At 54.3% G+C, this 24,245-nt stretch overlaps 11 protein-coding genes across 14 annotated transcripts in view; 2 read left to right on the top strand and 9 right to left on the bottom strand.

Moving 5' to 3' along the window:
• Positions 1-24,245, bottom strand: part of LOC140119790 (uncharacterized) — an 822,703-nt gene that overhangs the window by 737,870 nt on the left and 60,588 nt on the right. The gene's annotated exons all lie outside the window — the stretch shown is intronic.
• LOC140119910 (histone H3) lies at positions 630-1,165 on the bottom strand. Its single transcript, XM_072139345.1, has one exon. It carries the CDS (start codon positions 1,096-1,098, stop codon positions 688-690), a length of 411 nt encoding a protein of 136 aa, XP_071995446.1. The 5' UTR covers positions 1,099-1,165; the 3' UTR covers positions 630-687.
• On the bottom strand, positions 1,745-2,416 carry LOC140119876 (histone H1A-like). The gene has a single exon (XM_072139306.1). The coding sequence runs from the start codon at positions 2,414-2,416 to the stop codon at positions 1,745-1,747; it is 672 nt and encodes a 223-aa protein (XP_071995407.1).
• On the bottom strand, positions 9,389-9,908 carry LOC140119923 (histone H2A type 1-like). The gene has a single exon (XM_072139360.1). The coding sequence runs from the start codon at positions 9,906-9,908 to the stop codon at positions 9,516-9,518; it is 393 nt and encodes a 130-aa protein (XP_071995461.1). The 3' UTR covers positions 9,389-9,515.
• Positions 10,199-10,998, top strand: LOC140119933 (histone H2B type 1-O). The gene has a single exon (XM_072139370.1). The coding sequence runs from the start codon at positions 10,220-10,222 to the stop codon at positions 10,598-10,600; it is 381 nt and encodes a 126-aa protein (XP_071995471.1). The 5' UTR covers positions 10,199-10,219; the 3' UTR covers positions 10,601-10,998.
• On the bottom strand, positions 11,543-12,119 carry LOC140119960 (histone H4). Its single transcript, XM_072139395.1, has one exon. The coding sequence runs from the start codon at positions 11,918-11,920 to the stop codon at positions 11,609-11,611; it is 312 nt and encodes a 103-aa protein (XP_071995496.1). The 5' UTR covers positions 11,921-12,119; the 3' UTR covers positions 11,543-11,608.
• Positions 12,740-13,275, bottom strand: LOC140119909 (histone H3). Its single transcript, XM_072139344.1, has one exon. The coding sequence runs from the start codon at positions 13,206-13,208 to the stop codon at positions 12,798-12,800; it is 411 nt and encodes a 136-aa protein (XP_071995445.1). The 5' UTR covers positions 13,209-13,275; the 3' UTR covers positions 12,740-12,797.
• LOC140119877 (histone H1A-like) lies at positions 13,849-14,520 on the bottom strand. Its single transcript, XM_072139307.1, has one exon. It carries the CDS (start codon positions 14,518-14,520, stop codon positions 13,849-13,851), a length of 672 nt encoding a protein of 223 aa, XP_071995408.1.
• On the bottom strand, positions 20,090-21,999 carry LOC140119914 (histone H2A type 1-like). The gene has a single exon (XM_072139351.1). The coding sequence runs from the start codon at positions 21,997-21,999 to the stop codon at positions 21,607-21,609; it is 393 nt and encodes a 130-aa protein (XP_071995452.1). The 3' UTR covers positions 20,090-21,606.
• Positions 22,291-23,089, top strand: LOC140119940 (histone H2B type 1-O). The gene has a single exon (XM_072139375.1). The coding sequence runs from the start codon at positions 22,311-22,313 to the stop codon at positions 22,689-22,691; it is 381 nt and encodes a 126-aa protein (XP_071995476.1). The 5' UTR covers positions 22,291-22,310; the 3' UTR covers positions 22,692-23,089.
• On the bottom strand, positions 23,648-24,213 carry LOC140119961 (histone H4). The gene has a single exon (XM_072139396.1). The coding sequence runs from the start codon at positions 24,008-24,010 to the stop codon at positions 23,699-23,701; it is 312 nt and encodes a 103-aa protein (XP_071995497.1). The 5' UTR covers positions 24,011-24,213; the 3' UTR covers positions 23,648-23,698.

Below are 24,245 nucleotides of genomic sequence, written 5' to 3'. Positions count from 1 at the left end.
AATCCCTGCTTCATCGATGTGTGCAGGGCGGCCCCCAGCACAAAGACTCCCGGCCTCATGAGGGCGGCGGGCAATCCGAGGGGTGCAGTTCTAGCTGTACATAGAGATGATCTATAGAAAGGGCAGATCTAGATGTAAGTGGAGATGAAATATAGAAAGAGCAGATGTAGCTAGGACTGGAGTAGCCGAGGAGCGCAGCAGTGGCTGTAACTGAGGAGGCAGGGAACCCATAGAGCTCGCACTGTGACCAGAGGGGCAGAGCGGGGAGCGCAGCTGCGGGTGTGACCAGGGAGGCAGAACGGGGAGCTCGGCAGTGACTAGTTATTATATGTGAGGTTTAGGGTCTGTGCTGCGGCAGAACACGTTCTATACCGTTGTTATTAATTGTATAGCGCCGTCATATTCCGTTGCGCTTTACAAACCGTAGGGGAAACAAGCCATTACATTAGCGAGATATATGTTATTGTGACGTCATGTCAGGAACGACGGGATTCAGAGATTCCTGTCACGGGGGGAGGGGACACCGCTGACAGCACTAGCAGCCGCGGCGTCTCCCTGCAGATGGGCATGAGGCCTGGGAGCGGCCACAGGGTACACTTGAGGTTATTGAGCTCGTCCTGTAGAGGATGTGGGTGGCTCTGAAAAGAGCCTTTGTGTTGTGTGGGACGGTACCCGCCCGGGGAGGACTTAGGCCCTCTCGCCGCGGATCCTGCGGGCCAGCTGGATGTCTTTGGGCATGATGGTGACTCTCTTGGCGTGGATGGCGCACAGGTTAGTGTCCTCGAAGAGGCCGACCAGATAGGCCTCGCTGGCCTCCTGCAGCGCCATGACGGCAGAGCTCTGGAAGCGCAGGTCGGTCTTGAAGTCCTGAGCGATCTCTCTGACCAGGCGCTGGAAGGGCAGCTTCCTGATGAGCAGCTCGGTGGACTTCTGGTAACGGCGGATCTCGCGGAGAGCCACGGTGCCGGGGCGGTAGCGGTGAGGCTTCTTGACTCCGCCGGTGGCGGGCGCGCTCTTCCTGGCGGCCTTGGTAGCCAGCTGCTTGCGGGGCGCTTTGCCTCCGGTGGACTTGCGGGCGGTCTGCTTGGTTCTGGCCATGGTTCTCTCTCACACACAGATAGCGGTGATATGTGGAAACGGGAACTGAGCGCAATATTTATGCTCCCGCACTCGTCCTCATTGGCTCAGGGATAGCCCGCCCCATCGATTCCATTGGCTTGTTTATAAGCCCGCCGAAACACAGGGAAAGACAGCGAGCAGCCATTGGCTAACAGCGGCCGATCGACGTAACTTCCGCTGATAACGTCCCCTCCTGCGTGGAAGTGTCAACCGCTGCCCCAATCACTGCAGAGCCCGGTGCCGCTCCTGTACCCCCCAGCACCCGTCCTCCTGTCATTGCTCCTGGCCCCCCCGCCTGTAATGAATGAGGAGGACGCGCGGGCACATAGATCCCCATCACCTCCCGCTCTCTACTCTGCGGCCCCGTCCCCCCTGTAGACGCTGTAAGCCCTCGTCCCCTCCCTGGATGCTCTGTCCCCCCATAGTGAGCGGACGACTCATGTGGAAGTCCGGCCACGTCCCCGGGAGTGTGACGCTGGTGGCGGCGGGGGGCTGGAGGGGTATGACCCGGCGGCTTATACTGTGCGGCGGGCTGTGGGTAAGAGCTCTGTCGGGGAGGAGGTGGTGGCTCTGAGAAGAGCCTTTGTGGGGGGGTTTATATGGAAGGGCACAGGGCGGCTCCCGCTTACTTCTTGGCCGCGGGCTTCTTGGCTTTAGTAGCGGCCTTCTTCTTAGCCGGGCTCTTGGCGGCAGCAGCTTTGGGCTTGGACGCCTTCTTAGCCGGGCTCTTGGTGACTTTCTTGGGCTTCGGGGCGGCCTTAGGCTTCTTGGCCGCTTTCTTGGGGCTCTTGGCCGCTGCTGCTGCAGGCTTCTTGGCCTTTTTGGGGCTCTTGGCGGCGCTGGGAGCCTTCTTGGGCTTTTTAGGAGACTTGGGCGCTTTCTTGGCGCTGGCGGCGGCCGGCTTCTTGGGCTTGGCCGCTGCGGGCTTCTTCTTGGCCGCCTTGTCCTTGGTGTCGAGCTGCTTCTTGTTGAGCTTGAAGGAGCCGGAGGCGCCGCTGCCTTTGACCTGGAGCAGGGTGCCCTTGGTGACCTGCGACTTGATGGCCAGCTTGAGGCGGCTGTTATTCTTGTCGACGTCGTAGCCGCCGGCAGCCAGGGCCTTCTTGAGGGCGGCCAGGGACACCCCGCTGCGCTCCTTGGAGGCGGACACGGCTTTGATGATGAGCTCGGAGACGCTGGGGCCGGAGGGCTTCTTGGCGCTCTTCTTGGCGGCAGCGGCCTTCTTGGGCTGCTTCTTGGCCTTGGCGGCCGGTTCGGCGGCAGGGGGAGCTGCGGCGGCGGGCGCGGTTTCTGCCATCTTCAGATATGAAGGGACTCGCACACAAAACTCTGCTGACAGTTCGTGAATCGCGAGCAGCGCGCTCTCCCGCCTCTTATATCTACAACGGCGGCGCTCTGATTGGCTGCCGAGTGGCATCGTCCTCCGCCCCTATTGGCTGACACTGAGCGCCGCTGCCGACTCCCTCCATCCGGGCCTGAGGGAAGCTCCGCTCTGCCCGTGTGCTTCCCTGCCCGGGAGAGCAGCCCCTTAGCGGACACCAGCGGACAGGCCCGCGCGCTCCCCCCCTGACTCCCCACTCCCCGACAACCTCTTTGACCGTGTGCAGCCGTCACTGGCGGAGGCGCGGGGCGGGAGCCGGCAGGGGGGCCCCGGGATCTCCGCCATGGTCCTCCCGATCCGCGCATCGCCGTGATTGTGCGGAGATAGCACTGGCGCGGGAGCTGCCGGCTTCTCCTCCCCGCACTTGTCACCGTCACTGGGATCTTCCCCACAGGATCTGCCGCGCACAAGTCTGATTGTCCCATCCGGGGAAGAGCTGGGGCTGCCGAGAGCGCGGGAGGGTAACACACAGGCGGCCCCGGCCTCCCCGTCCTGCCCTGTCCCTGGATAGGACATCCCGAGGAGCTGTCACCGGCCCCGGCCCCGTCCACAGGGACATCCAAGGAGGCCGCAGCCACAATGTATCATCATCCAGTGCCCCCTACATCTACACTATCATCATCCAGTGCCCCCTACGCCAATAATATCATCATCCAGTGCCCCATGCATCATCCCTATCACCATCCAGTGCCCCTTACAACAATACTATCACCATCCAGTGCCCCCTCCATCATCACTATCATCATCCAGTTCCCCCTGCATCATCGCTATCATCATCATCATCCAGTGCCCCCTGCATCATCACTATCATCATCCAGTTCCCCTGCATCATCACTATCATCATCCAGTGCCCCCTGCATCATCACTATCATCATCCAGTTCCCCTTACATCATCACTATCATCATCCAGTTCCCCTTACATCATCACTATCATCATCCAGTGCCCCCTACATCATCACTATCATCATCCAGTGCCCCCTGCATCATCACTATCATCATCCAGTGCCCCCTGCATCATCACTATCATCATCCAGTTCCCCTTACATCATCACTATCATCATCCAGTTCCCCTTACATCATCACTATCATCATCCAGTTCCCCTTACATCATCACTATCATCATCCAGTGCCCCCTGCATCATCACTATCATCATCCAGTTCCCCTTACATCATCACTATCATCATCCAGTGCCCCCTACATCATCACTATCATCATCCAGTGCCCCCTGCATCATCGCTATCATCATCATCATCCAGTGCCCCCTGCATCATCACTATCATCATCCAGTTCCCCTGCATCATCACTATCATCATCCAGTGCCCCCTGCATCATCACTATCATCATCCAGTTCCCCTTACATCATCACTATCATCATCCAGTTCCCCTTACATCATCACTATCATCATCCAGTGCCCCCTACATCATCACTATCATCATCCAGTGCCCCCTGCATCATCACTATCATCATCCAGTGCCCCCTGCATCATCACTATCATCATCCAGTTCCCCTTACATCATCACTATCATCATCCAGTTCCCCTTACATCATCACTATCATCATCCAGTTCCCCTTACATCATCACTATCATCATCCAGTGCCCCCTACATCATCACTATCATCATCCAGTGCCCCCTGCAATAACAGTATCATCATCCATTGCCCCCTGCACCAATACTATCATCATCCAGTGCCCCCTACATCAACACTATATTCATCCCTTGACCTCTGCAACAACACTATCATCATCTAGTGCCCCCTGTAATAACAATACAGTCATCCAGGACCCCCTACTGCAATGATGCCCCTTCAATAACTGTAGAATCGCCCAGTGTCCCCTACAATAACACTTCAAATATTGTGTGTGTGTGTGTGTTGTGTGTGTCGTGTGATGTGAGAGGTATTATAATAATAATAACAATTCTTTATTTATATAGCGCACACAGATTACGCAGCGCTGCACAAAGCATATCAAATTTTGGTCCCTGTCCCCAAGGGGCTCACAATCTAAACAACCTACCAGTATGTTTTGGAGTGTGGGGGGAAAGCCACGCAAACACAGAGAGAACATACAAACTCTTTGCAGATGTTGACCTGGGTGGGACTTGAACCCAGGACTCCAGTGCTGCAAGGCAGAAGTGCTACCCACTCAGCCACCATGCTGCTGTATGATATGTATATATTAACAGTCCGGTTGGCTGTGGTGTGAGGAGTAAGGCTCACGGGTGGACCGCTTCATCCTTACATCAACGTTATGGCTGGACCCTCTCTCCCACTGCCATAAATAACAGTATATTTGCAATATGTGGCAGCACAGTGCATTTCGTTATCCAGGTGGAGGCACAGTGTAGAGATCTTCTTCAAGGAGCCAATGTGACGTCTGGGGAAAAATTCTTCAGCAATAAGTCATGGAGGGGAAAGGTCACCACGGACCATGTTCTGAACCCAGAGGAGAAGACAAGTCACCTATGAAGTCCAACATTCTGCTTCTATCCGTGACAAATCAGTACTGCAGTCACAGACTAGCCGCCTAGATTGTGATACAACTCTGCTTATTTAGTGTAGTGTCAGTGAGCCAAGTCTACGGTCCTGACCTAGTGTGGAAACCCCGAGGTGGGGTTGACAAGTTGAGATAGAAAGTCTAGTTCGAGATGGAGTTCACTGTGAGGAAGACGCTGTGCTCCCGGGGGCTGCTTCCAGCAGGCGGAAGGCACTTTCAAGTTGGGCTTCTGTCTGACCTGTGACAATTTTGTTACTTTTACACATTAATACCCCCTTCTGCAAACGTCGTCGTCGACGGCGGCGGCAAAAGTAGGTGGGAAGTGAACTGGTCCATTGCACCCCCTGTGATGGGGAGGGTCAGTCAGGTTGTTGTTTTTTAGTTTGTTTGTTTTTTCTTGTCTCAGATAAAGTAAGGGTGATGGTACACAGTCCGTAAAATCTCCTATGAAGGAGATTGGAGGAGTCCATTTCTCCTTTCTCTGGGAGTGAGTTGAATGTGGTGGTGCTCCCGATCTGCGCCTGGCTGTGAATGTGCGGAGATGAAACTACTCGGGGAGCCGCCAGCCTCTCCTCCCCCGCCCCACCGGATCTGTGGCTGGGCGGTGGTCACTGTAATCCGTTATTAGGAATGTCGTCAGCATTTTGTAATCGTCGTGTTGGTGCTGACGCTTCCCAACCTGAGTCTGATTGGTGGACTTGGAACAGTTTTGCTCTCGCCTATAGCTTTTGATGTCAGTGGGCCTCATTTATCATAACGATCAGCAATCTAAGGGTGAGCTCTTACATTTGTTGTTGCAGCTACCGTGGAACACTGTGACTATTGTCTAATTTGAGGAACGGTGACTATAGGCCAGTGTTGGCGAACCTATGGCACGGGGCCCTCTTTGTGGGCACCCAGGCCACATGTCCCCAGCACTGAGTTCACCAGACATGACTTAAAGAATTCACCTGCAGGCACAGGCAATGTACCAGTTAGGGCCAGCAATATTTGGACAGTGACACAAGTTTTGTTGTTTTTAGCTGTTTACAAAACCATGTTCAGAAATACAATTCTATATATAATATGGGCTGAAAGTGCACACTCCCAGCTGCAATATGCGAGTTTCCACATCCAAATGGGAGAAAGGGTTTAGGAATCCTAGCTCTGTAATGCATAGCCTCCTCTTTGTCAAGGGACCAAAAGTAATTGGACAATGGACTCTAAGGGCTGCAATTAACTCTGAAGGCGTCTCCCCCGTTAACCTGTAATCAATGAAGTAGTTAAAGGGTCTGGGGTTGATTCCAGGTGGTTGGTTTTGCATTTGGAAGGCTGTTGCTGTGACCAGACAACATGCGGTCAAAGGAACTCTCAATTGAGGTGAAGCAGAACATCCTGAGGCGGGAAAAAAAGAAATAATCCATCAGAGAGATAGCAGACATGCTTGGAGCAGCAAACTCAACAGTCGGGTACATTCTGAGAAAAAAAGGAATTGGCTGGTGAGCTTGGGCCTGAGCGTCCACGGATGACAACAGTGGTGGATGATGGCCGCATACTTTCTCTGGTGAAGAAGAACCCGTTCACAACATCAACTGAAGTCCAGAACACTCTCAGTGAAGTCCAGAACACTCTCAGTGAAGTCCAGAACACTCTCAGTGAAGTCCAGAACACTCTCAGTGAAGTCCAGAACACTCTCAGTGAAGTAGCGGTATCTGTTTCTAAGTCAACAATAAAGAGAAGACTCCATGAAAGTAAATACAAAGGGTTCACATCTAGATACAAACCATTCATCAATTCCAAAAATAGACAGGCCAGAGTTAAATTTGCCGAAAAACACCTCAAGGAGCCAACTCAGTTCTGGAAAAGTATTCTATGGACAGATGAGACAAAGATCGACCTGTACCAGAATGATGGGAAGAAAAAAGTTTGGAGAAGAAAGGGAACGGCACATGATCCAAGGCACACCACATCCTCTGTAAAACCTGGTGGAGGCAACGTGATGGCGTGGGCATGCGTGGCTTTCAATGGCACTGGGTCACTTGTGTTTATTGATGACATAACAGCAGACAAGAGTAGCCGGATGAATTCTGAAGTGTACCGGGATATACTTTCAGCCCAGATTCAGCCAAATGCTGCAAAGTTGATCGGACGGCGCTTCATAGTACAGATGGACAATGACCCCAAGCATACAGCCAAAGCTACCCAGGAGTTCATGAGTGCAAAAAAATGGAACATTCCGCAATGGCCAAGTCAATCACCAGATCTTAACCCAATTGAGCATGCATTTCACCGGCTCAAATCCAGACTTAAGACGGAAAGACCCACAAACAAGCAAGACCTGAAGGCTGCGGCTGTAAAGGCCTGGCAAAGCATTAAGGAGGAGGAAACCCAGCGTTTGGTGATGTCCATGGGTTCCAGACTGAAGGCAGTGATTGCCTCCAAAGGATTCGCAACAAAATATTGAAAATAAAAATATTTTGTTTGGGTTATGTTTATTTGTCCAATTACTTTTGAGCTCCTAAAATGTGGAGTGTTTGTAAAGAAATGTGTACAATTCCTACATTTTCTATCAGATATTTTTGTTCAACCCTTCAAATTAAACGTTACAATCTGCACTTGAATTCTGTTGTAGAGGTTTCATTTCAAATCCCATGTGGTGGCATGCGGAGCCCAACTCGCCAAAATTGTGTCACTGTCCAAATATTTCTGGCCCTAACTGGTAGCTGCCTCTCTCAAAGTTTTATTTCAAAGCAACACATCCTCGGCTTCTTCGGACTGTAGTAAGAGTAAGAGTGAGAAGGTACGGGCAGGTGCCGTTTATTGATGATGGTCTTCTTCTATTGGATTTGTGGTAGAACAGAGAGTTACTGCTTAAATTGCTGTGTTGGCACTTTGCAATAAATATGTGCGTGTTTGTTGTCATTTGGGCACTCGGTCTCGAAAAGGTTTGCCATCACTGCTATAGGCCAGTGATGGCGAACTTTTTAGCGGCCGAGTGCCCAAACTGCAACTCAAACCCCACTTATCTATCGTGAGGTGCCATCCAAAAATTAAAGCAGTAACTTATTGCTCCCTGTTCTTCATCAACTTTCAATCATATTGGCCTCCTGAGGACAGCAACACAGTAGAAAAAGCTGGAAAATTGTCATCATTTCAGCTTCTTTCCCGTGTCCCTCTGTACACAGAGAATAGTGGGGCCAGTAGGAGGTCCTCCAAAGAGAATTCGGCCCCGTCTACTCATTCTCCCTCTTCCTACTGTCCCTAGTAACGAAGTAAGTATCAAAATATGACTGAAAGCAGCATCTTTTAAGTTGCTTGGAACTGCAGGAAGATCCTTGTGTGCTGGGGCGATGGCCCAAGTGCCCACAGAAAGGGCACTGAGCGCCGCCTCTGGCACCCATGCCATAGGTTCGCCACCACTGCTATAGGCTATTGCAGCGTCGCTGTGACTTGCCTACTGTGGCGGCCGATGTGACTATATTGGCTAATGTGGGACACTGAGATTATTATGGCTACTGAGGGGGCGCTGTGCTTAATTTGGCTGACGGGCGGGACAGGCTTTTGGCTATTTTGTCTAATGTGGTAGAACGGATACCATTTTGGCTACAGTTGGGTCACTGACTACAGTATGACAATCTTGGCTACTCTGGGGTCACTGTGACCATAGGCTACTTGGGGGCAATATGGCTGCCGCGAGGTCAGGTGTTGTGACTATTTTTGGCTACGGTAGGATCTGGCACTGTAGTTATATTGGCCAATGTGGTAGCATCGTGAATCTTTTGAGTCCTCCTGTGAGGCAGGTGCTGGACTATATTTGCTAACGTGACTTTGCTTTTGTGGGGAAGGCACTGTGACCCGGGGCAATGGAAGCCGTGACCAACCTCCCAGCGCACTGTTTAGCCTGGCCAGACTCCTTTCCCCGTTCACTGCTAAATTGCTACCAAGACCGGGAGGCTGTCAATATAAGTAGTCGCCCCTCCTAGATCCCCCTCTCCTCCTAACTTCCAGGAAAGGCGCCACCTGGTGGACAATCCTGCAGGTCTAAGTTCTCCAGCAACTGAATTTCCCGCTCGTTCTCCCCTTGTGACGTCAGCGGCAGCCGGCTCTCCGGCAGCTTCACTGTACACACAGAGCCGTTAGTCTCCACGTAAGAAGCGGGCAGCAGCCGCAGCTCTGTCCCTGCCAGGAGCCCGAGTGTCCTCCATGCCTGCCCGCCCCATAGAGATGCCGTGCCCGTCCGGGAGAACGCAGCGACCTCCGATGACGGAGAGGCGGGGGTGCAGCCTGCAGGGCGAGCGGTCACATCCCCGGTGTATGTAGCCTGTAGCTACTAGTGACAGCGGCAGCAGAGGGATAGAGGCGGGGAGCGCAGACACATAGCGGTGCAGAGGAGAGTACAGGATCAGTACAGTAGAGAGAGTGTGTGATGTACCGGGGAGACACCCGGGGCTGCCGCTCTGTCAGGAGGAGGTGGGTGGCTCTTAGAAGAGCCTTTGTGTGTAGTGGGGATCGGGTGCTGGAGCAGCGGCGGCGGCGCTCACTTGCTCTTGGCGGGCTTGCTGCTCTCGGTCTTCTTGGGCAGCAGCACGGCCTGGATGTTGGGCAGGACGCCTCCCTGGGCGATGGTGACTCCTCCCAGCAGCTTGTTGAGCTCCTCGTCGTTGCGCACGGCCAGCTGCAGGTGGCGGGGGATGATGCGGGTCTTCTTGTTGTCCCGGGCGGCGTTGCCGGCCAGCTCGAGGATCTCAGCGGTGAGGTACTCGAGCACGGCGGCCAGGTAGACGGGAGCGCCGGCCCCGACTCTCTCGGCGTAGTTGCCCTTGCGGAGGAGCCTGTGCACACGACCGACGGGGAACTGCAGGCCGGCCCGGGATGAGCGGGTCTTGGCCTTAGCGCGGACCTTTCCTCCTTGTTTGCCACGTCCAGACATGATGCTAGAGATTCAGTACGACTGATGCCGCTCAGCCGCCTCCTGCCGCCTCTTATACCTTCCCGCCTGCTCCTCACTCTCTGTCATTGGCCGGATTGAAATCCTACCAATAGAGGCGCGGCTCATAGACTCACCAACCAGCATTAGGAGGCGTGGTTCAGCAGTGAACACACAGAGCACATGACTCGTTCCTCCAATAGCAGGGCGAGCAGCCGGCGTCGCTCATTTACATAGCCCGGCTATAAATACCGCGGCGCGGGGAGGTGCGGGACATTGTTCTCCGTGTCTCGGATAATAGTAACCGCCGCATCATGCCTGATCCCGCCAAGTCCGCCCCAGCGCCCAAGAAGGGCTCCAAGAAAGCCGTCACCAAGGCCCAGAAGAAGGACGGCAAGAAGCGCAAGAGGTCCAGGAAGGAGAGTTACGCCATCTACGTCTACAAGGTGCTCAAGCAGGTGCACCCCGACACCGGCATCTCCTCCAAGGCCATGGGCATCATGAACTCCTTCGTCAACGACATCTTCGAGCGCATCGCAGGGGAAGCCTCCCGCCTGGCTCACTACAACAAGCGCTCCACCATCACCTCCCGGGAGATCCAGACCGCCGTCCGCCTGCTGCTGCCCGGAGAGCTGGCCAAGCACGCCGTGTCCGAGGGCACCAAGGCCGTCACCAAGTACACCAGCGCCAAGTAAGCGCCTGCCTGCCTACCCGGCACCTCAAACACCCCAAAGGCTCTTCTAAGAGCCACCCACCCTCTCCACAACAGAGCTCACCCTTCTATCTCACTCCATGTGACCGTCACTCCTGCTCACCCCATCCCGGGTACATTCCGGGGGCCGGTGATACAGGGACATACGGGGCGGAATGTTCTAACTTTCCCCGAGTGCAATCATGTACACAGCGCCATAGTGATGACACCTAAGTGAATCTAAGCGACATTACATGGTTATTGGGACAAACATGAAGGATAAATAGCCGTGAAGGGGGGGCCTTAATGACAGGCAGGCGCGCGCCCGCTCGTCAGTGTTTGACTGACGACTTTAATTATTAGAGTAGATGCGGAGCCCTGTACAGGAAGCCACGAGTGACTGTGTGTCAGACGCTTCTTGCGGCCGTGCCCTATAACGCGTGACAAGGCTTACAACTCCGCAGATGCCCGGGCAGTGCATAGACACTCAATGTTGTGGCAGTCGCATCGCCATCGCGCTGCAACTCACAGGCTTCAGAAGCCATGGGCGGCAGCGCGGCGGGAAGATTGTGCAGCGCGGCTCCGTTGTGCGGGGGAGGGGAAATTGAGCGGGAAATTTAAATGCGACTCTGGCGCGCACAGCCACACCCGCGATATCTCCATCAGCCGCGCTCCAGCCCCCTCCTCCTCCGATCGGTGAGATGTTGTGCAGCAGCCGCGGCTTGTATGTATGTGACACTGCCCGGGCCCTTCTCTAATTAGCGTCCAGAATCCGCACTGCACCGGCTCGAGCCCCATCACCGGGGAGCACGACGATAAGTTATGTTCCTGTAGCGCCATCACTTTCCGCAGCGCCTTTTAAGTCACAGGAGACAACTGGAGGGAAAGTGATGAGTGACAGTACAGACAGTGGTATGAAACAAGCATCAGAGTGCGAGCTCTTCTCTAGGAGGAGGTGGGTGGCTCTGAAAAGAGCCTTTGGGTGTGAGATGGAGCCGGGTGGGTACGAGTCTTAACCTCCGAAGCCGTAGAGAGTGCGGCCCTGGCGCTTGAGCGCGTACACCACGTCCATGGCGGTGACGGTCTTCCTCTTGGCGTGCTCGGTGTAGGTGACAGCGTCGCGGATGACGTTCTCCAGGAACACCTTGAGGACGCCGCGGGTCTCCTCGTAGATGAGGCCGGAGATACGCTTGACGCCTCCTCTGCGAGCCAGGCGGCGGATGGCAGGCTTGGTGATTCCCTGAATGTTATCACGCAGCACCTTCCTGTGCCTCTTGGCGCCTCCTTTTCCGAGCCCCTTTCCTCCTTTGCCGCGTCCAGACATGTTCTTTGTTGTGTGTGAGACAACGAATGTGGACGGGGCTGCCGAGGTCTCCTTTATATACACAATGAGAGGACCAGATAGAGGACTACTGGTGATGACGAAGGGGCGTGTCCTTGGTCTCTCCTCCCCCTTACCACCTATTGGCTGAATAGTGAACGTGTTATAATTTTGAATTCCCCGCTCTTTCTACAATCCCTGCTTCATCGATGTGTGCAGGGCGGCCCCCAGCACAAAGACTCCCGGCCTCATGAGGGCGGCGGGCAATCCGAGGGGTGCAGTTCTAGCTGTACATAGAGATGATCTATAGAAAGGGCAGATCTAGATGTAAGTGGAGATGAAATATAGAAAGAGCAGATGTAGCTAGGACTGGAGTAGCCGAGGAGCGCAGCAGTGGCTGTAACTGAGGAGGCAGGGAACCCATAGAGCTCGCACTGTGACCAGAGGGGCAGAGCGGGGAGCGCAGCTGCGGGTGTGACCAGGGAGGCAGAACGGGGAGCTCGGCAGTGACTAGTTATTATATGTGAGGTTTAGGGTCTGTGCTGCGGCAGAACACGTTCTATACCGTTGTTATTAATTGTATAGCGCCGTCATATTCCGTTGCGCTTTACAAACCGTAGGGGAAACAAGCCATTACATTAGCGAGATATATGTTATTGTGACGTCATGTCAGGAACGACGGGATTCAGAGATTCCTGTCACGGGGGGAGGGGACACCGCTGACAGCACTAGCAGCCGCGGCGTCTCCCTGCAGATGGGCATGAGGCCTGGGAGCGGCCACAGGGTACACTTGAGGTTATTGAGCTCGTCCTGTAGAGGATGTGGGTGGCTCTGAAAAGAGCCTTTGTGTTGTGTGGGACGGTACCCGCCCGGGGAGGACTTAGGCCCTCTCGCCGCGGATCCTGCGGGCCAGCTGGATGTCTTTGGGCATGATGGTGACTCTCTTGGCGTGGATGGCGCACAGGTTAGTGTCCTCGAAGAGGCCGACCAGATAGGCCTCGCTGGCCTCCTGCAGCGCCATGACGGCAGAGCTCTGGAAGCGCAGGTCGGTCTTGAAGTCCTGAGCGATCTCTCTGACCAGGCGCTGGAAGGGCAGCTTCCTGATGAGCAGCTCGGTGGACTTCTGGTAACGGCGGATCTCGCGGAGAGCCACGGTGCCGGGGCGGTAGCGGTGAGGCTTCTTGACTCCGCCGGTGGCGGGCGCGCTCTTCCTGGCGGCCTTGGTAGCCAGCTGCTTGCGGGGCGCTTTGCCTCCGGTGGACTTGCGGGCGGTCTGCTTGGTTCTGGCCATGGTTCTCTCTCACACACAGATAGCGGTGATATGTGGAAACGGGAACTGAGCGCAATATTTATGCTCCCGCACTCGTCCTCATTGGCTCAGGGATAGCCCGCCCCATCGATTCCATTGGCTTGTTTATAAGCCCGCCGAAACACAGGGAAAGACAGCGAGCAGCCATTGGCTAACAGCGGCCGATCGACGTAACTTCCGCTGATAACGTCCCCTCCTGCGTGGAAGTGTCAACCGCTGCCCCAATCACTGCAGAGCCCGGTGCCGCTCCTGTACCCCCCAGCACCCGTCCTCCTGTCATTGCTCCTTGCCCCCGCCTGTCATGAGGAGGACGCGCGGGCACATAGATCCCCATCACCTCCCGCTCTCTACTCTGCGGCCCCGTCCCCCCTGTAGACGCTGTAAGCCCTCGTCCCCTCCCTGGATGCTCTGTCCCCCCATAGTGAGCGGACGACTCATGTGGAAGTCCGGCCACGTCCCCGGGAGTGTGACGCTGGTGGCGGCGGGGGGCTGGAGGGGTATGACCCGGCGGCTTATACTGTGCGGCGGGCTGTGGGTAAGAGCTCTGTCGGGGAGGAGGTGGTGGCTCTGAGAAGAGCCTTTGTGGGGGGGTTTATATGGAAGGGCACAGGGCGGCTCCCGCTTACTTCTTGGCCGCGGGCTTCTTGGCTTTAGTAGCGGCCTTCTTCTTAGCCGGGCTCTTGGCGGCAGCAGCTTTGGGCTTGGACGCCTTCTTAGCCGGGCTCTTGGTGACTTTCTTGGGCTTCGGGGCGGCCTTAGGCTTCTTGGCCGCTTTCTTGGGGCTCTTGGCCGCTGCTGCTGCAGGCTTCTTGGCCTTTTTGGGGCTCTTGGCGGCGCTGGGAGCCTTCTTGGGCTTTTTAGGAGACTTGGGCGCTTTCTTGGCGCTGGCGGCGGCCGGCTTCTTGGGCTTGGCCGCTGCGGGCTTCTTCTTGGCCGCCTTGTCCTTGGTGTCGAGCTGCTTCTTGTTGAGCTTGAAGGAGCCGGAGGCGCCGCTGCCTTTGACCTGGAGCAGGGTGCCCTTGGTGACCTGCGACTTGATGGCCAGCTTGAGGCGGCTGTTATTCTTGTCGACGTCGTAGCCGCCGGCAGCCAGGGCCTTCTTGAGGGCGGCCAGGGACACCCCGCTGCGCTCCTTGGAGGCGGACACGGCTTTGATGATGAGCTCGGAGACGCTGGGGCCGGAGGGCTTCTTGGCGCTCTTCTTGGCGGCAGCGGCCTTCTTGGGCTGCTTCTTGGCCTTGGCGGCCGGTTCGGCGGCAGGGGGAGCTGCGGCGGCGGGCGCGGTTTCTGCCATCTTCAGATATGAAGGGACTCGCACACAAAACTCTGCTGACAGTTCGTGAATCGCGAGCAGCGCGCTCTCCCGCCTCTTATATCTACAACGGCGGCGCTCTGATTGGCTGCCGAGTGGCATCGTCCTCCGCCCCTATTGGCTGACACTGAGCGCCGCTGCCGACTCCCTCCATCCGGGCCTGAGGGAAGCTCCGCTCTGCCCGTGTGCTTCCCTGCCCGGGAGAGCAGCCCCTTAGCGGACACCAGCGGACAGGCCCGCGCGCTCCCCCCCTGACTCCCCACTCCCCGACAACCTCTTTGACCGTGTGCAGCCGTCACTGGCGGAGGCGCTGGGCGGGAGCCGGCAGGGGGCCCCGGGATCTCCGCCATGGTCCTCCCGATCCGCGCATCGCCGTGATTGTGCGGAGATAGCACTGGCGCGGGAGCTGCCGGCTTCTCCTCCCCGCACTTGTCACCGTCACTGGGATCTTCCCCACAGGATCTGCCGCGCACAAGTCTGATTGTCCCATCCGGGGAAGAGCTGGGGCTGCCGAGAGCGCGGGAGGGTAACACACAGGCGGCCCCGGCCTCCCCGTCCTGCCCTGTCCCTGGATAGGACATCCCGAGGAGCTGTCACCGGCCCCGGCCCCGTCCACAGGGACATCCAAGGAGGCCGCAGCCACAATGTATCATCATCCAGTGCCCCCTACATCTACACTATCATCATCCAGTGCCCCCTACGCCAATAATATCATCATCCAGTGCCCCATGCATCATCCCTATCACCATCCAGTGCCCCTTACAACAATACTATCACCATCCAGTGCCCCCTCCATCATCACTATCATCATCCAGTTCCCCCTGCATCATCGCTATCATCATCATCATCCAGTGCCCCCTGCATCATCACTATCATCATCCAGTTCCCCTGCATCATCACTATCATCATCCAGTGCCCCCTGCATCATCACTATCATCATCCAGTTCCCCTTACATCATCACTATCATCATCCAGTTCCCCTTACATCATCACTATCATCATCCAGTGCCCCCTACATCATCACTATCATCATCCAGTGCCCCCTGCATCATCACTATCATCATCCAGTGCCCCCTGCATCATCACTATCATCATCCAGTTCCCCTTACATCATCACTATCATCATCCAGTTCCCCTTACATCATCACTATCATCATCCAGTTCCCCTTACATCATCACTATCATCATCCAGTGCCCCCTGCATCATCACTATCATCATCCAGTTCCCCTTACATCATCACTATCATCATCCAGTGCCCCCTACATCATCACTATCATCATCCAGTGCCCCCTGCATCATCGCTATCATCATCATCATCCAGTGCCCCCTGCATCATCACTATCATCATCCAGTTCCCCTGCATCATCACTATCATCATCCAGTGCCCCCTGCATCATCACTATCATCATCCAGTTCCCCTTACATCATCACTATCATCATCCAGTTCCCCTTACATCATCACTATCATCATCCAGTGCCCCCTACATCATCACTATCATCATCCAGTGCCCCCTGCATCATCACTATCATCATCCAGTGCCCCCTGCATCATCACTATCATCATCCAGTTCCCCTTACATCATCACTATCATCATCCAGTTCCCCTTACATCATCACTATCATCATCCAGTTCCCCTTACATCATCACTATCATCATCCAGTGCCCCCTACATCATCACTATCATCATCCAGTGCCCCCTGCAATAACAGTATCATCATCCATTGCCCCCTGCACCAATACTATCATCATCCAGTGCCCCCTACATCAACACTATATTCATCCCTTGACCTCTGCAACAACACTATCATCATCTAGTGCCCCCTGTAATAACAATACAGTCATCCAGGACCCCCTACTGCAATGATGCCCCTTCAATAACTGTAGAATCGCCCAGTGTCCCCTACAATAACACTTCAAATATTGTGTGTGTGTGTGTGTTGTGTGTGTCGTGTGATGTGAGAGGTATTATAATAATAATAACAATTCTTTATTTATATAGCGCACACAGATTACGCAGCGCTGCACAAAGCATATCAAATTTTGGTCCCTGTCCCCAAGGGGCTCACAATCTAAACAACCTACCAGTATGTTTTGGAGTGTGGGGGGAAAGCCACGCAAACACAGAGAGAACATACAAACTCTTTGCAGATGTTGACCTGGGTGGGACTTGAACCCAGGACTCCAGTGCTGCAAGGCAGAAGTGCTACCCACTCAGCCACCATGCTGCTGTATGATATGTATATATTAACAGTCCGGTTGGCTGTGGTGTGAGGAGTAAGGCTCACGGGTGGACCGCTTCATCCTTACATCAACGTTATGGCTGGACCCTCTCTCCCACTGCCATAAATAACAGTATATTTGCAATATGTGGCAGCACAGTGCATTTCGTTATCCAGGTGGAGGCACAGTGTAGAGATCTTCTTCAAGGAGCCAATGTGACGTCTGGGGAAAAATTCTTCAGCAATAAGTCATGGAGGGGAAAGGTCACCACGGACCATGTTCTGAACCCAGAGGAGAAGACAAGTCACCTATGAAGTCCAACATTCTGCTTCTATCCGTGACAAATCAGTACTGCAGTCACAGACTAGCCGCCTAGATTGTGATACAACTCTGCTTATTTAGTGTAGTGTCAGTGAGCCAAGTCTACGGTCCTGACCTAGTGTGGAAACCCCGAGGTGGGGTTGACAAGTTGAGATAGAAAGTCTAGTTCGAGATGGAGTTCACTGTGAGGAAGACGCTGTGCTCCCGGGGGCTGCTTCCAGCAGGCGGAAGGCACTTTCAAGTTGGGCTTCTGTCTGACCTGTGACAATTTTGTTACTTTTACACATTAATACCCCCTTCTGCAAACGTCGTCGTCGTCGTCGACGGCGGCGGCAAAAGTAGGTGGGAAGTGAACTGGTCCATTGCACCCCCTGTGATGGGGAGGGTCAGTCAGGTTGTTGTTTTTTAGTTTGTTTGTTTTTTCTTGTCTCAGATAAAGTAAGGGTGATGGTACACAGTCCGTAAAATCTCCTATGAAGGAGATTGGAGGAGTCCATTTCTCCTTTCTCTGGGAGTGAGTTGAATGTGGTGGTGCTCCCGATCTGCGCCTGGCTGTGAATGTGCGGAGATGAAACTACTCGGGGAGCCGCCAGCCTCTCCTCCCCCGCCCCACCGGATCTGTGGCTGGGCGGTGGTCACTGTAATCCGTTATTAGGAATGTCGTCAGCATTTTGTAATCGTCGTGTTGGTGCTGACGCTTCCCAACCTGAGTCTGATTGGTGGACTTGGAACAGTTTTGCTCTCGCCTATAGCTTTTGATGTCAGTGGGCCTCATTTATCATAACGATCAGCAATCTAAGGGTGAGCTCTTACATTTGTTGTTGCAGCTACCGTGGAACACTGTGACTATTGTCTAATTTGAGGAACGGTGACTATAGGCCAGTGTTGGCGAACCTATGGCACGGGGCCCTCTTTGTGGGCACCCAGGCCACATGTCCCCAGCACTGAGTTCACCAGACATGACTTAAAGAATTCACCTGCAGGCACAGGCAATGTACCAGTTAGGGCCAGCAATATTTGGACAGTGACACAAGTTTTGTTGTTTTTAGCTGTTTACAAAACCATGTTCAGAAATACAATTCTATATATAATATGGGCTGAAAGTGCACACTCCCAGCTGCAATATGCGAGTTTCCACATCCAAATGGGAGAAAGGGTTTAGGAATCCTAGCTCTGTAATGCATAGCCTCCTCTTTGTCAAGGGACCAAAAGTAATTGGACAATGGACTCTAAGGGCTGCAATTAACTCTGAAGGCGTCTCCCCCGTTAACCTGTAATCAATGAAGTAGTTAAAGGGTCTGGGGTTGATTCCAGGTGGTTGGTTTTGCATTTGGAAGGCTGTTGCTGTGACCAGACAACATGCGGTCAAAGGAACTCTCAATTGAGGTGAAGCAGAACATCCTGAGGCGGGAAAAAAAGAAATAATCCATCAGAGAGATAGCAGACATGCTTGGAGCAGCAAACTCAACAGTCGGGTACATTCTGAGAAAAAAAGGAATTGGCTGGTGAGCTTGGGCCTGAGCGTCCACGGATGACAACAGTGGTGGATGATGGCCGCATACTTTCTCTGGTGAAGAAGAACCCGTTCACAACATCAACTGAAGTCCAGAACACTCTCAGTGAAGTCCAGAACACTCTCAGTGAAGTCCAGAACACTCTCAGTGAAGTCCAGAACACTCTCAGTGAAGTAGCGGTATCTGTTTCTAAGTCAACAATAAAGAGAAGACTCCATGAAAGTAAATACAAAGGGTTCACATCTAGATACAAACCATTCATCAATTCCAAAAATAGACAGGCCAGAGTTAAATTTGCCGAAAAACACCTCAAGGAGCCAACTCAGTTCTGGAAAAGTATTCTATGGACAGATGAGACAAAGATCGACCTGTACCAGAATGATGGGAAGAAAAAAGTTTGGAGAAGAAAGGGAACGGCACATGATCCAAGGGCACACCACATCCTCTGTAAAACCTGGTGGAGGCAACGTGATGGCGTGGGCATGCGTGGCTTTCAATGGCACTGGGTCACTTGTGTTTATTGATGACATAACAGCAGACAAGAGTAGCCGGATGAATTCTGAAGTGTACCGGGATATACTTTCAGCCCAGATTCAGCCAAATGCTGCAAAGTTGATCGGACGGCGCTTCATAGTACAGATGGACAATGACCCCAAGCATACAGCCAAAGCTACCCAGGAGTTCATGAGTGCAAAAAAATGGAACATTCCGCAATGGCCAAGTCAATCACCAGATCTTAACCCAATTGAGCATGCATTTCACCGGCTCAAATCCAGACTTAAGACGGAAAGACCCACAAACAAGCAAGACCTGAAGGCTGCGGCTGTAAAGGCCTGGCAAAGCATTAAGGAGGAGGAAACCCAGCGTTTGGTGATGTCCATGGGTTCCAGACTGAAGGCAGTGATTGCCTCCGAAGGATTCGCAACAAAATATTGAAAATAAAAATATTTTGTTTGGGTTATGTTTATTTGTCCAATTACTTTTGAGCTCCTAAAATGTGGAGTGTTTGTAAAGAAATGTGTACAATTCCTACATTTTCTATCAGATATTTTTGTTCAACCCTTCAAATTAAACGTTACAATCTGCACTTGAATTCTGTTGTAGAGGTTTCATTTCAAATCCCATGTGGTGGCATGCGGAGCCCAACTCGCCAAAATTGTGTCACTGTCCAAATATTTCTGGCCCTAACTGGTAGCTGCCTCTCTCAAAGTTTTATTTCAAAGCAACACATCCTCGGCTTCTTCGGACTGTAGTAAGAGTAAGAGTGAGAAGGTACGGGCAGGTGCCGTTTATTGATGATGGTCTTCTTCTATTGGATTTGTGGTAGAACAGAGAGTTACTGCTTAAATTGCTGTGTTGGCACTTTGCAATAAATATGTGCGTGTTTGTTGTCATTTGGGCACTCGGTCTCGAAAAGGTTTGCCATCACTGCTATAGGCCAGTGATGGCGAACTTTTTAGCGGCCGAGTGCCCAAACTGCAACTCAAACCCCACTTATCTATCGTGAGGTGCCATCCAAAAATTAAAGCAGTAACTTATTGCTCCCTGTTCTTCATCAACTTTCAATCATATTGGCCTCCTGAGGACAGCAACACAGTAGAAAAAGCTGGAAAATTGTCATCATTTCAGCTTCTTTCCCGTGTCCCTCTGTACACAGAGAATAGTGGGGCCAGTAGGAGGTCCTCCAAAGAGAATTCGGCCCCGTCTACTCATTCTCCCTCTTCCTACTGTCCCTAGTAACGAAGTAAGTATCAAAATATGACTGAAAGCAGCATCTTTTAAGTTGCTTGGAACTGCAGGAAGATCCTTGTGTGCTGGGGCGATGGCCCAAGTGCCCACAGAAAGGGCACTGAGCGCCGCCTCTGGCACCCATGCCATAGGTTCGCCACCACTGCTATAGGCTATTGCAGCGTCGCTGTGACTTGCCTACTGTGGCGGCCGATGTGACTATATTGGCTAATGTGGGACACTGAGATTATTATGGCTACTGAGGGGGCGCTGTGCTTAATTTGGCTGACGGGCGGGACAGGCTTTTGGCTATTTTGTCTAATGTGGTAGAACGGATACCATTTTGGCTACAGTTGGGTCACTGACTACAGTATGACAATCTTGGCTACTCTGGGGTCACTGTGACCATAGGCTACTTGGGGGCAATATGGCTGCCGCGAGGTCAGGTGTTGTGACTATTTTTGGCTACGGTAGGATCTGGCACTGTAGTTATATTGGCCAATGTGGTAGCATCGTGAATCTTTTGAGTCCTCCTGTGAGGCAGGTGCTGGACTATATTTGCTAACGTGACTTTGCTTTTGTGGGGAAGGCACTGTGACCCGGGGCAATGGAAGCCGTGACCAACCTCCCAGCGCACTGTTTAGCCTGGCCAGACTCCTTTCCCCGTTCACTGCTAAATTGCTACCAAGACCGGGAGGCTGTCAATATAAGTAGTCGCCCCTCCTAGATCCCCCTCTCCTCCTAACTTCCAGGAAAGGCGCCACCTGGTGGACAATCCTGCAGGTCTAAGTTCTCCAGCAACTGAATTTCCCGCTCGTTCTCCCCTTGTGACGTCAGCGGCAGCCGGCTCTCCGGCAGCTTCACTGTACACACAGAGCCGTTAGTCTCCACGTAAGAAGCGGGCAGCAGCCGCAGCTCTGTCCCTGCCAGGAGCCCGAGTGTCCTCCATGCCTGCCCGCCCCATAGAGATGCCGTGCCCGTCCGGGAGAACGCAGCGACCTCCGATGACGGAGAGGCGGGGGTGCAGCCTGCAGGGCGAGCGGTCACATCCCCGGTGTATGTAGCCTGTAGCTACTAGTGACAGCGGCAGCAGAGGGATAGAGGCGGGGAGCGCAGACACATAGCGGTGCAGAGGAGAGTACAGGATCAGTACAGTATAGAGAGAGTGTGTGATGTACCGGGGAGACACCCGGGGCTGCCGCTCTGTCAGGAGGAGGTGGGTGGCTCTTAGAAGAGCCTTTGTGTGTAGTGGGGATCGGGTGCTGGAGCAGCGGCGGCGGCGCTCACTTGCTCTTGGCGGGCTTGCTGCTCTCGGTCTTCTTGGGCAGCAGCACGGCCTGGATGTTGGGCAGGACGCCTCCCTGGGCGATGGTGACTCCTCCCAGCAGCTTGTTGAGCTCCTCGTCGTTGCGCACGGCCAGCTGCAGGTGGCGGGGGATGATGCGGGTCTTCTTGTTGTCCCGGGCGGCGTTGCCGGCCAGCTCGAGGATCTCAGCGGTGAGGTACTCGAGCACGGCGGCCAGGTAGACGGGAGCGCCGGCCCCGACTCTCTCGGCGTAGTTGCCCTTGCGGAGGAGCCTGTGCACACGACCGACGGGGAACTGCAGGCCGGCCCGGGATGAGCGGGTCTTGGCCTTAGCGCGGACCTTTCCTCCTTGTTTGCCACGTCCAGACATGATGCTAGAGATTCAGTACGACTGATGCCGCTCAGGCGCCTCCTGCCGCCTCTTATACCTTCCCGCCTACTCCTCACTCTCTGTCATTGGCCGGATTGACATCCCACCAATAGAGGCGCGGCTCATAGACTCACCAACCAGCATTAGGAGGCGTGGTTCAGCAGTGAACACACAGAGCACATGACTCGTTCCTCCAATAGCAGGGCGAGCAGCCGGCGTCGCTCATTTACATAGCCCGGCTATAAATACCGCGGCGCGGGGAGGTGCGGGACATTGTTCTCCGTGTCTCGGATAATAGTAACCGCCGCATCATGCCTGATCCCGCCAAGTCCGCCCCAGCGCCCAAGAAGGGCTCCAAGAAAGCCGTCACCAAGGCCCAGAAGAAGGACGGCAAGAAGCGCAAGAGGTCCAGGAAGGAGAGTTACGCCATCTACGTCTACAAGGTGCTCAAGCAGGTGCACCCCGACACCGGCATCTCCTCCAAGGCCATGGGCATCATGAACTCCTTCGTCAACGACATCTTCGAGCGCATCGCAGGGGAAGCCTCCCGCCTGGCTCACTACAACAAGCGCTCCACCATCACCTCCCGGGAGATCCAGACCGCCGTCCGCCTGCTGCTGCCCGGAGAGCTGGCCAAGCACGCCGTGTCCGAGGGCACCAAGGCCGTCACCAAGTACACCAGCGCCAAGTAAGCGCCTGCCTGCCTACCCGGCACCTCAAACACCCCAAAGGCTCTTCTAAGAGCCACCCACCCTCTCCACAACAGAGCTCACCCTTCTATCTCACTCCATGTGACCGTCACTCCTGCTCACCCCATCCCGGGTACATTCCGGGGGCCGGTGATACAGGGACATACGGGGCGGAATGTTCTAACTTTCCCCGAGTGCAATCATGTACACAGCGCCATAGTGATGACACCTAAGTGAATCTAAGCGACATTACATGGTTATTGGGACAAACATGAAGGATAAATAGCCGTGAAGGGGGGGCCTTAATGACAGGCAGGCGCGCGCCCGCTCGTCAGTGTTTGACTGACGACTTTAATTATTAGAGTAGATGCGGAGCCCTGTACAGGAAGCCACGAGTGACTGTGTGTCAGACGCTTCTTGCGGCCGTGCCCTATAACGCGTGACAAGGCTTACAACTCCGCAGATGCCCGGGCAGTGCATAGACACTCAATGTTGTGGCAGTCGCATCGCCATCGCGCTGCAACTCACAGGCTTCAGAAGCCATGGGCGGCAGCGCGGCGGGAAGATTGTGCAGCGCGGCTCCGTTGTGCGGGGGAGGGGAAATTGAGCGGGAAATTTAAATGCGACTCTGGCGCGCACAGCCACACCCGCGATATCTCCATCAGCCGCGCTCCAGCCCCCTCCTCCTCCGATCGGTGAGATGTTGTGCAGCAGCCGCGGCTTGTATGTATGTGACACTGCCCGGGCCCTTCTCTAATTAGCGTCCAGAATCCGCACTGCACCGGCTCGAGCCCCATCACCGGGGAGCACGACGATAAGTTATGTTCCTGTAGCGCCATCACTTTCGCAGCGCCGTTTAAGTCACAGGAGACAACTGGAGGGAAAGTGATGAGTGACAGTACAGACAGTGGTATGAAACAAGCATCAGAGTGCGAGCTCTTCTCTAGGAGGAGGTGGGTGGCTCTGAAAAGAGCCTTTGGGTGTGAGATGGAGCCGGGTGGGTACGAGTCTTAACCTCCGAAGCCGTAGAGAGTGCGGCCCTGGCGCTTGAGCGCGTACACCACGTCCATGGCGGTGACGGTCTTCCTCTTGGCGTGCTCGGTGTAGGTGACAGCGTCGCGGATGACGTTCTCCAGGAACACCTTGAGGACGCCGCGGGTCTCCTCGTAGATGAGGCCGGAGATACGCTTGACGCCTCCTCTGCGAGCCAGGCGGCGGATGGCGGGCTTGGTGATTCCCTGGATGTTATCACGCAGCACCTTCCTGTGCCTCTTGGCGCCTCCTTTTCCGAGCCCCTTTCCTCCTTTGCCGCGTCCAGACATGTTCTTTGTTGTGTGTGAGACAACGAATGTGGACGGGGCTGCCGAGGTCTCCTTTATATACACAATGAGAGGACCAGATAGAGGACTACTGGTGATGACGAAGGGGCGTGTCCTTGGTCTCTCCTCCCCCTTACCACCTATTGGCTGAATAGTGAACGTGTTATAATTTTGAATTCCCCGCTCTTTCTACAATCCCTGCTTCATCGATGTGTGCAGGGCGGCCCCCAGCACAAAG

The sequence above is a fragment of the Engystomops pustulosus genome, chromosome 2 (genome assembly GCF_040894005.1).
Source record: "Engystomops pustulosus chromosome 2, aEngPut4.maternal, whole genome shotgun sequence".
NCBI classification, from domain to species: domain Eukaryota; kingdom Metazoa; phylum Chordata; class Amphibia; order Anura; family Leptodactylidae; genus Engystomops; species Engystomops pustulosus.
This window is presented reverse-complemented; position numbering and strand designations above follow the sequence as displayed.